At 35.7% G+C, this 12,577-nt stretch overlaps 1 protein-coding gene across 1 annotated transcript in view; it reads left to right on the forward strand.

Annotated features, from left to right (window-relative positions):
• The window catches only part of LOC139719210 (telomere repeats-binding bouquet formation protein 1-like), a 33,220-nt gene that overhangs the window by 2,640 nt on the left and 18,003 nt on the right, over positions 1-12,577 (forward strand). The window contains exons 2-4 of the mRNA XM_071630640.1: positions 7,735-7,863; positions 12,168-12,299; positions 12,428-12,488. Coding sequence (XP_071486741.1) covers positions 7,735-7,863; positions 12,168-12,299; positions 12,428-12,488 — 322 coding nt within the window. The remainder of the gene's footprint in view (positions 1-7,734; positions 7,864-12,167; positions 12,300-12,427; positions 12,489-12,577) is intronic.

The following is a 12,577-nucleotide window of genomic DNA, read 5'->3' on the forward strand; positions in this document are numbered from 1 at the left end:
TGTGACCGTCATAACAAAACCAACCAAAAGTCGCACCCCTTGACTTTAAGTGAGGACTCAAAAAAGGGAAACTGGTCAGCCAAGTCAATTTTGAGTTTTTCATATTTTTATGAAAGAGCCATTCTTCTTCAACATTATTCCGACATGTATGTAAGTTTAGGATCATAAAATGAAATGGAAAGTGTGTTTTCAGCATTTTTCTACAACTTTTTATTCTTTGTAGTGTAGTGTGATTGAGAGCCCTTTTCATTTCTTGAAAATTCTTTGCACACTATTCACTTTCCTCTATAACTTTTGACAGAGTAATGCTACTGTTTTGAAAGTTTGCATTAATCATGGGCAGAATGTGTCAATAGAGCATGCTCAATTTTAACTTACTCTGATAATCTCTTCATTGTTGAAGCTCTGGTGGTTAACATCATGTTTTCTTGTCCCATTCATCGCACAGTTACTGAAATTTTCGTGCATTTTGCGCGATCAGAAACTAGCGCGAAAATAAAAGCACGCAAATATTTTTGCTTAATTGCCATATGTTCCTGTGCGAGATGTCTTGATTCCGCGGAATTAAAAACACGCAAAACTCTTCTCACCCGGTCAAGCGTGAAAAATAAGTCGCACGAAAATATCCACTTTTAGTAAAAGCACTTGATTACCTGTAGACCGTTACTGTGGAGCCTCTTTTCTAAAGTTCACACTTGGTGATTTAACCTAAGCACAATCAGGCTGTGCAATAATGTTTTTTTCACTTTAAACTGTTGTAACTTCTAAAAGAATACACCAAATGACTTCAAAATTCACATGCAGAATGCTGAGACATCAGTGATCACATGTGGAATAGTTAAGCAATTGGTAATTTTCTCTCCGTCACTTAATAACTGAAGATTAATTACCAAAAAATCTCCCAAAACCCACGTAATGCATAAAAAAAACACATTTTACGACTTACGTAAAATCAAGATTTGAGGTCTGAATTTTAAGACTACCCCTTTGTGTTTGGTATCAACTTATTGGATTTTTTCCTAGCATTAAGACTACCCCTATGTGTTTGGTATCAACTTATTGGATTTTTTCTTGGCATTCCTTGCATGCAATCAAAAACAGTATTCTTTCTGCTGGGGAAAGTTATGAGGTCTGAAGTCTTTTCATGGTAGGAGTGTAATGCTGGCTAATTTACACGACTTTCTGACCTTTTAACCCATGCTGTGCAGCTATACATGGAGAAACATCTTATATTTCTGCTTTTTCTGGAAGTACTGGGGGGGGGGTGTTTCATCAACGTTTGTCAGCGCTGACAACTGTTCAGAATTCACAATTTCAGCAAAATCCTTAGTTTTGATTGGATGAGATGCTCTGGTCACTGATTGTTACTATGGTGATTGTCAGCGATGACAACTTTTAGCGCTGACAAACGTTGATGAATCACCCCCTTGAAGACACACTACAATTTGGTGTGCTGTTTGCTATTAAATAAAAGTTCAGCCAGTTTTTCGTTTTGAGCCATCTTCAAATGCTGATGAAAATAAGTGCAGCCACTTTTGTTAGTATTTTCAGTGAGGTACATTCCTTAATTGACAACATGAAAGAATAAAAATCAAAGAAGTCAATATTCTTGGTTATTTAACCATTAATTGTACATAATATTATGTAGTAGTCCATTGTGGGAAAATTTTAGCAAGTTTGAGCAATGAGAACTTATATTCCATATATTTATAAAATGGTGAGGAAGAATGAAGACTGATCTGGGCCCACTCTCTACTGCATCAAGGTCATATGATGAGTGTGTAGTGTTCATATTTCAATACTTTTCCATCTTTCAGTAGCAAAAACATATTATTTTTGCCTGACATAACATTGTTTGAGTGTCACAGCTTGGATATCAGCTCAAGTAAACATAAATCTCATATTTCTTACTTCATATGTTTGCACATAGAATGGATCCAAACACTACATGCGTATACTGACGGTCAAACTTTAAATATGAATTTTTGATGAAAAACATCATATCTTCCCACATATCAGCCCTAATTTCATAAAACTTTGTAATAATGGCCAATAAATGCTTGTTATCTTTCTCTAAAAGTTTCACATATCAACTCTTTGGCAAAAGTGAAATATTATCAGATATATATGAAAGTGGTTTTATATGAAGTCAAAGTTATGCCTACTAAGTTGAGCATCCATTCTAATTAGTGTATGACATTAATTCATATTTTGTGATGTAATATGTCACAGTTATGTGCTTGTGGTGAATGAAAGAGGTAGTTTTCAGGAGTATATAAAAGCAATTTCATTAGAAAAAAAAATCTCCTTTTTTAATGATCTTTTAAAATATATTAGTCATTACAATGTAATTTGACACTCCTGATTAAAATGCTAATTCATGTGCATTTTAATTCACAATTTTGACTTTTTTTGTACATAAAATGAAAATTTGTATACTCAGCTAAATTTTCAGCTATATTTTCACCAAATTTTTTCATTTTCCCCCGATTGTGCTATTGACCACTTTCTACACTCAGCAAAAAAAGAAAGTAAACACTTTTTCGAGTTCATAATTTTGATAGAAGATTTTCATCAAATTCCATGTATTATATACCATATTAAAGGTAATCTAATTGGCTATCAACCTAGTAGGTCAATATTAAGCAAAACTTTATGCATGAGTGAACACATTCGTTTTTGTTCTCCAAGGCACAAAAGTAAAAATTGCAAAAATTGACATACATGTATTGTCTTTCGTTTGCAAATGCCCAATTCAACACAATGAGAGACATTAATGAAATAACAAAAATAAGTTTTCGTTCCCTTTATCTCTCTACAATGTCAAACAAAATCAAAGTGGGGAATTTGAGGGGGGAAATAAGAATTTTCTATCAACTCAAACTTCAAATGACATAGGGAGTAAGGGCAAAAACATGATGAAATAAACCGATAATCTTTATTTAATTCATTCAATTTAGTAATTTAAGATCTATGAGACAAATTCAAGAACCAAATATAATTTACAATTTTCCTAATTTTTAGAAATCAATTCAAAATCCTACCATTTTTGATAGTATTGCTTATTCTCTCATTATACCCCCGCCAAACGAAGTTTGAAGGGGGTATATAGGAATCAGCGGACGGTCGGGCGGTCGGGCGGTCGGTTGGGCGGTCGGGCGGTCGGTCCGTTGCAAATCTTGCGTCGCGAACTACTTCCTCAGTTTTCAACCGATTCCCATAAAACTTGGCACAGATGTGTGCCTTGGGTTGTAGATGTGCAAGACGTATTTTTTGACAGTACCCAAAAGTACGTTGCCATGGTAACGGCATATTATGGGCAAAAATGGGTACAAATCTTGCGTCGCGAACTCCTCCCACAGTTTTTGATCAATTTTTATGAAATTAGGTACAGATGTTCATCTGAATATGTTAATGTGCAAGACACATATTTCCGCAGTGGCAAAAAGTGCGTTGCCATGGTAACGGCATGTTATTGGTAAAATATAGGGCAAAATGCTTCATGGCAAAACTGCTTCATCAGTGTTCTTCCAATTCTCATGGAATTCATGTTGAATGTTTGTCTTAGGATATAGGTCAGCATGACACATTTCTTGACAGTGACAAAAAGTATGTTGCCATGGTAACAGCTCACATATTATGAGCCAAAATGATGGAAAATTTTGTGTTGCAAACTACTTCCTCAGTTTTTGCACAATTTCCATGAAACTTGGTACAGATGTGTGCCTTTGGTTGTAGATGTGCAAGACGCATTTTTCGACAGTACCCGAAAATATGTTGCCATGGTAACGGCATATTAATGGCAGAAGATCAAGGAAAGATCTTGCGGATTTAACTACTTCCTCAGTTTTTTGACCAAAGCTTATGAAATGTTGTTTGGCGGGGGTATAACCAGTCGCTGTAGCGACATTTCTAGTTTCACTTGAATTATATATTAATTATTTTATATATTAATTATTTTTACCCTTTATTGATCTTTTGGGCTTCACTGATATTATAAACATCATAGATATAATTTGCAACTGAATTCATGTTTCTTATTGTGTTAAATTTTTCTTTCGTTCTTACTGTTACATGGAAGAGCATTTATGAATGAAAACATGTTCATTTTTGCAATTTTTACTTTCGTGCCTTGGAAGAGAAAAACAAAGGTGTTCACTCATGCGTAAAGTTTCAAACTTTACTGACTTACCAAGCTGATAGCCAGTTAAATAATCTTTCATATGGTATATAATACATCAACATCTAGCCAAAAATTCTATGAGAAATATAAACTTGAAAAAGTGTTTACTTTCTTTTTTTGCTGAGTGTATTAAGAGTGTGTTTTCTTTTCAGTATTAAGATAGGTAAGGAGAGTCCATTTTAATTTGCATCGCCCCGAACAGAGTTCGGAGGATACTAGGGATTTGGCCTCATTGCGCCACGTCCGCCGCAGAGATTTTCTTGTGAGCGCTCTACTGGCTGCAGTTCTTCTTTGATCATCTTCAAATTTGGCATGAAGGTGTATTATGGTAATTGACAAAGACGCCTATTGTTTTTGGTGATGGCGCCCTTGCTTGTTCTGTCTTCATACATGAAAAAGTAAATTTAACAGGGTCTGCTTGTGTGTGCGATGCTGACCTTGTTTCTTAACCAATTTTTTTCAAATTTGGTATGTAAATGTATCATAGTCAAATCTATATACACCTATGCCTCTCACTGCTCCACCTTTTACAGGGTCAAAGGTCACCCTGATCATGTCAAAATTTGCAAAAGTGCTTATTTATTCAATAACTTGATTGTTACTCAACAGATTTTATTCAGACTTGCTAAGGAGGTGTATGGGTGGTCATTCTACATGAAGGTCACGACAGTTTGTGGTGACGGCGCCCTCAGTATTCCGACTTGGATGCCAATGCACATTTCTTGTGTGCGCTCTATCAGCCACATTTCTAATCAGATTTTCTTCAAATTTGGCAGAAAGGTGCAGTATAGTGAAATAAAGATGCCTATTGTTTTTGGTGGTGGCGCCCTTGCTTGTTCCGTCTTTATACATGAAAAGGTAAATTTAACAGGGTCGATCTGCTTGTGTGTGCGACGCTGACCTTGTTTCTTGACCGATTTTTTTTTTGTCAAATTTGGTATGCATACATTTGCATGCAAATGTATCACAGTCAAATCTATACACCTATACCTATTGATAATGCTGCCCTCACTGTTCCACCTTTCACAGGGTCAAAGGTCACCCTGCTCATGTCAAAATTTGCAAAAGTGCTTATTTATGCAATAACTTGATTGTTACTCAACGGATTTTATTCAGACTTGCTATTAAAAGGAGGTGTATTGGTGGTCATTCTACATGAAAGACACAACAGTTTGTGGTGACGGCACCCTCAGTGTTCCGACTTGGAGGCCATGTCACATTTCTTGTATATGCTCTATAAGCCACATTTCTTGTCCCATTTTATTCCAAGTTGCTATGGAGGTTTTGGGGGGGTTATCTAGGTAACAAAAGTTTTCATTGACAGCGCTCTCATTGTTCAAACTTTTATAGAATGATATGTCATATTCCTTGTATGTGCTATATATACTAGCCTAATTTCTCATTGGATTTTATTGTATCCTACGACAGTTGCCATATTATACAACATTCTGACCTAAAAAGTAATCCAGATGGGGTATGTGAGACGGGTTCGGGGGATACATGTGCTCGAACAGGTCTCCTGTGCGAGCTGTACGTGCTCTATAGTTGAGTTTATACATGATGCACCATTTTAAAGCATAGAATCTGCTCTTTCAGAATCTGCCCTTAACTATTTTTTTATATGTAATTAACATGATTGAGATAACACAATCACTGAACAATGTCGATTAATTGTTAAAAAAAAGAAAAAAAGGGGAAAAAAGGCAGAACATCAAGTTACAATATACAAATCGCATCTTGTTCAAGGGCGAAATTCCGAGATGGGAAAGGAGAATAAAACAAACAAACAAACAAACAAACAAACAAACTAATGGGTGACTAATTAACAATTTCATCCTCCCCTGCAACTGAAAAAAGTGTGTGCATTGCAGAGACTAGAACAAGCAAAACCAGGGGGCGCGGAGATCCACATTACCCAAACATAACTTGAACTTCCACACCAACTACACCTCCCCCCCCCCCCACACACACACCCCAAACATCCTCATCCCAACACATAAACTCACATCCCACACACATACCCTGTAAATGTAAATGTAGATGTAAATCACCCCGCCACCCGACCTGGCCCAATCCATCTACTCCGTAAGATGTCCTGCAAACCCTACACCCGCAGGTAAAGTTTAAAATCAATCATTATCAGTTCATGGGAGGTCAGGTCACGTCAATGCCAAAGAAGGCTACCATCTCAGAATTCGCCCCTGAAGAGCCAGAATCGACAACAGATGGCAGTGTTACTAGTAAAATGTATTGTACATACACTACATGCGCCTACAAATGTGTATATACAGAAAAACAAAATATGGCACCAATAAGCTTTCCGTGTACTTGGTCCATTACAATTGCCTGAGGATTGCATGGAGGAGTTAAATCTCAAAATGCCATTTTTTGAAATGGGAAGTTATTCTATTTTTTTTTTTTTTGCTATATAATATTCAATTTCCTTCTGTTTTTTAACAAAAGACTTGAATGCTACAGTATTGGGGAGACTATTACCAAACTTGCAACTATATGTCATTAACAGAAATAAATATGAGACAAATTTATCATTACAAAATCCTAAAAGTTTTTCAAAATTGGTTACATTAATGATAGAACTGTTATACCTTGAAATTATGGCAAGGAGGTCCTGCCAAATTGGGGAAACTTTTCACATTCACGAAATAGATGAACCATTGTTTCCTCCCTTTTATCACATAGGGAGCAGTTAGGAGATTCCTTCCGTTTAATCTTAAATAGAAAATCATTCAATGCAATAGCTTTGTGAAAAATCTTGAAATAAAAAGACCTCAGTTTGGTATCAATAGTACAAAAAAAAAAAATTAGTATTGTGTACTTTTTGCCAATCAGTAGCTACTGGTACAGGCAAATTTTCACTCTAAAAGGCATATCTTTTGTTCTGGGTGTGGGAACCGAGTAATAAGTTGTACGTACTTTTGCGGACTTTTTTAGTGTTCACTAGTTTATGAACAATTGTTTCATGAACTCCCACTATATCAGGGTCGAAATTCTTCATCCATTCTTCTGGTATATTCTTAATCAAAAAATTATATTTCCTCCTGTCTGTAACAGGGATACCAAAATCCAATATAACTTCATCAAAAAGTTTATGGCCAGAAAGGGGTGGATTGAATAAATCAGATAAAATAATTATATTTGTACTGTTCCAAGATGGGTAAAAAAAGAAAGGTTTAGATTTCGAACGAATGGATCTATCATACCACAGAACTTGACATGCACATAGCTCTGAAAATTTAATACCATAAAATTCAATAGTAGCTTCTTCTCTAAACAAGTACCAATTTCGTAATGGTTCAGCTAGTTTAACTAAATATTTTTGACTGCATATGTGATGCAGGGTCACTATGGTCTTGCAATATTTCATGGTCTTGCAATATTTCCTAGTCCTTTTGTTATATTAACAGATTCAAACATAACAACAGTTGTACAAATGATATGTAAATTTCCGTATTGTAATCATTTGAATTGAACTTGTGGAATGGATTTCTACATCATGCATAAAGTTTACTGTTTATCTGATTCTCCTAAAGGTGAGGCCCAGGATTTTCTCCGAACATGTGGTGGACTGACTTACATCGTAAATATCCTGAGTGCGGCAGAGGACAATGATATCAAAGTTGCCACTTTGTATACACTGGGATGTGCTATTGAAAGAAATGGTAATGGATGTAGTTCAAGATCATGTCCATATTGAAAACTCTTGCCCTAATTCACGCAGAAAATCCAAGGAAGCAGATGCTGGTGAAAGTGAGTGCGTGTGGGGTGCGTGGCTAGTCGACACGTTACAATTGGGGTGTCAGCACCGTGCGTGGAGGGACATCATGTTCACGATAATTTCCCGCGTAGTGTGTTGTGTGTGTAGGCAACAGAAATCGGGTCAAATCTACAGTTGAGATATAGTCTAGGACCATATCATTCCTTTACAACATTATTTCAGTTGATTACCGGTACCTGTGTACAACATGTGTATACAAGCACCCGATTGCAGACAGCAGCTAGGTGTCAAGCGCGAGCGACCGTTGCAACTACTTACATTATTACCACCTCCAAAGGAAATGCACCAGTCCGACTAGAGCCATCATCGAAAAATGAGACGGAATGTGGAATATATTTGGTTGTTTCTGCTCCTACACTTAACAATTATGTTGTTCATAAGGCTGCTATACATATCTAGATAATGTCTCACATACAAAAGTATCTGGATATTAGATTGAAAATGATATTTGGCAAGAAATAAAAGCTTGAAATCACAGGAATTCACACTGCTGACGACGGCACACAGTGAAGGTCAACGGCTCAAATTTTTCGTTGGTAGTCTCGTCACGTGATAGTTCTGTATAGATTGTACACGTTCCCTATGACAGCAATTGTGACTGGGTAGTCTAACTTTACTGCAAAAGTGCGTCAGGACTGCTCAACCAATGAACAAGATTCTTATATCACAAAAATGGGCAGAATCTCTACTTTCTGAAACCGTCCACCCCAAGTTCGTGCGACCTTCCGTTCCCGAGATATCCCGTGTGGAAGAATTGCAAGATGGCAAAATATGCTCAAATTCGTCAAATTTGGACTGTTCACCATAGACAAATCTACTCATAAGGTACTTTTGTGATCAAAAGTGCGTCACTGCTACAAATATTACAGTGATGATATATACACATAAATAATCCCTGAAGTGTCCACTTTCAGAATCCGGGCGCCCCAAGTTTGCTACTTTGATAGTTTAAAGTTATGGCAGATTTTGTGGAAAGATGCGTCGATTTTTGACCAGTTTTACGTGTTGTAGCGTTTGCGTGGAAGCGCGGTTTCGCAGATGACCGAAAGTTTTCAATATTATGTTTCTCCTTATTTATCAGTTTCCACCAAAGCAAAGATGGCTCTATGACATGACAAATTCCAGCTTTACTATTCAATGGGCTTCTTGGCAAAAAACTTAAGAATTTGCTAAAAATGCTTTATTCTCTTCAACATACATGTATTTCTACCAGAGTATTATGTCAATGTTACACAGTATTAAAGGGATAGCACAGTATTGGTGGAGATGAGAATTGGGCTTTTAACCTTTTGCGGGATACCGAGAAAACACTTATGAAATAGTATAGAGCATACCATTCAAAGAGGATTTCAAAGTTTATTTGATGAAAATCGGGTTTGGAATGGCTAAAACATCAAAAAACAAAGTAAAACAAAGCGATCGTAAAAAAGTGTGGGTCCCACACTTTGATCGCTCTATTTTGGATATCTCAGCCATTTCAAAACCACTGTTCATCAAATAAATGTTGAATTCCTCATGGATTTACATGCTCTTTCATATTTCATAAGAGGTTTCTTATTATCTCACCAAAAAATGTTAGAAACCTGAAATTAGGTCTCAACCAAAACTATACAATCCCTTTAAATGACAGTAAAAATTGAAGTCATCACAGTGACAACTTGACATACTATAAAACCAGACATTTTTGCATAAATGGCATTTTCACAAATTTCCTGAGGAGCCTGGATTCACGAAAGTTAAATGCACACAAAACTTCCGTCTACTCGTTACATATGTGACCGTGCACCTCAAAACGAACATAAAGTCGCACACACTGATTTTGCGTGAGGACTGAAAATAAGTGAAATGGCTCAACCTAGCCGAACTTGACTTTTTCATATTTTCTGAAAGAGCGGGTCTTCTTTTACATTATGCTAAAATTTGGTATCATAGAACGGGCAGGAAAGTGTGTTTTGTTGGTTTTTTTTTTGCAGTTTATCTCGAACATTTTTGGTAGAATAGCGTGATTAGATGTGTCTTTAGAATCCCTTTTTCATTTCTGAAAAACCTTGTCCACACTCTTCACTTTCAACTCTTATAACTTTTGAAAAGATAGTGCTACTGCTTTGAATGTTGGCATTAATTATGGACAGAATGTGTTAATGAGGCATGCTTAATTTCATTTTAATCTGATAATCTCTTCATTGTTGTTACTCTGGTGGTTTACTTCCTGTTTTTTGTCCCATTCATCGCACAGCCAGCACGGTTTGGTAAAGATTAAGCGCTTGAATAGACTCTGTACTTCAGAGCCTCTTTTCTCAGTTCACACTTTTCCTGAGTTTGTGCTTTCTTTCCAATATTTAGATAGGTTAGGAGAGTCCATTTGATTTGAGTTATACATCATTTTAAAGCTTAAAGTCTGCTCTTTCAGAATATGGTCTTAACTAAAAATTCATGTCTGGCGACTTTTTGTTTGTTTTGAGGTGCAGGGTCACATATTGAATGCCAGTGGCAATATATGAAAATTTCATGCCAAAGAGGCCATCGCCTCCAAATCACAAAAATTTATATGTATCTGGTTTTACTGTACTCAGGCTATAAGTTTGCTACCATTTAAAGTCGTCTACAAAGATTTTACAAACATTGTATGTAATCTTTCCACAAACAGAAAAACAAAATGCTTTTTGTCATTTTATGTAAAGAGGAAGGAAGGAAGGTACTATTTATTTTTTTTTTTTTTGTCCTCAATTTGAGGGACTTTATTCAAATCAATTATTCAGAATCATGCATAAGTCAATACAAGCATAAGACAATTGTAGTCATAGTTCAATTTACATCAAATGAAAATTCTGTATATAACGGATTTTATCATCGATTTCTCGAATACTTCTTTTTTTAGAGATATCATTACAATATAACAGAAACTCACATTTGAATTCTTTTGCAATAAAGGATACAGTAAATCACTGATTTCTGTATTCTTCCATGAGATATACCTTATAAATTGCATATTCCATGAAATTGATTATTGCGTTGGTAAAGAAATAATCTTTCTCACAAATTTCATACCCAATTACTATGATTTTCTCATCTATGATAATGTTTTTTCTTGAACATTCAAAAATAAGGTCACTGGTCCTTGCCCAGATGTTTCTTATTCTCGGACAATATAACAAATTATGCATTAATGATTCATTTTCATTACAGAATTTGCACTGTGCATTTGTGGTAATTTTCCATTTCAATAGATTATCCTTAAAAGGTACAATATTGTTTATCACTTTGAAATTAAACTGTTTTATCTTGTTGAGTTTCACTTTCAACAGTTTAAAAGCAAATACTGACTCCCAGTCAAATGTATAAGGCAGGTCAAGTTTACGTTGCCAAATGATGATCATATTTGGTTCTGAAATCTTCTTTTCTTTTAAACTGGTATAATACATTTTAGCTTTTTTGCTAAGGATATCAGAAACATTATTTCTTGACACTTCAAACATCTGTTGACTATTCATTTCATATCCAATTTTTTTGATTACGTAGTTTATGCAACCAAAAATGAGGGAAGGCGTGTTTCAATTTTTGATACTGAAAAGAAACAAGTAAATTATCAGTCTGCAAACTATTATTAACTTGGGTTTGATCAACCCAAGATCCATTTACTATTACATTAGATAGGTTAGGAGAGTCCATTTGATTTGAGTTATACATCATTTTAAAGCTTAAAGTCTGCTCTTTCAGAATATGGTCTTAACTAAAAATTCATGTCTGGCGACTTTTTGTTTGTTTTGAGGTGCAGGGTCACATATTGAATGCCAGTGGCAATATATGAAAATTTCATGCCAAAGAGGCCATCGCCTCCAAATCGCAAAAATTTATATGTATCTGGTTTTACTGTACTCAGGCTATAAGTTTGCTACCATTTAAAGTCGTCTACAAAGATTTTACAAACATTGTATGTAATCTTTCCACAAACAGAAAAACAAAATGTGTTTTGTCATTTTATGTAAAGAGGAAGGAAGGAAGGTACTATTTATGTTTTTGTCTAGTTCCTGCAGTAGTGTGAATCAATGACCCATTTAACCTTAAGTAAAATAGGGCCTACTTATTTTCCAACTAAAGATTGCAAACTACAAAATATATATTTCAATTTTATGTAGTACTTCTCTGTTTTGTTTTAATCATGTCCATTTTCTGTGTACTTTCATGCAGTTTTCTCTCAGTCGAGACTTTGCTCGGAGGCAATGTTCAATTTCCTCTACTGCCAGCTTAGCAGTGTGAAGGCAACTGTCAAACTAAGGAGATCATCAATCTTTCTTCTCATGTGTCTTGTCACCAACAATGGTAAGCACATATTTGCACCACTGAATTTCTGTTTCATGTAATGTTTGTCACAGGGTAGCACTCCATTCGTGATATGACATCTATACTAATATGATATCACATTTCTATTTTTCCACTGAAACCCAAAGGCAAAGGACAAGCCTTCGTAAGAACCACTCACTGCCTGGACTCTCTTCTACAGCTCTTCAGGTTAGTGTGGACGATTTATTAATTACCATGCTTTGTTCACGGATTGGCACATATGCTGCAGGACTATACTTGCCAGTTGGCACAAATGT

The sequence above is a fragment of the Diadema antillarum genome, unplaced genomic scaffold, assembly GCF_040938485.1.
Source record: "Diadema antillarum isolate AM-2024a unplaced genomic scaffold, OU_Dant_1.0 scf00000107, whole genome shotgun sequence".
NCBI lineage: Eukaryota > Metazoa > Echinodermata > Echinoidea > Diadematoida > Diadematidae > Diadema > Diadema antillarum.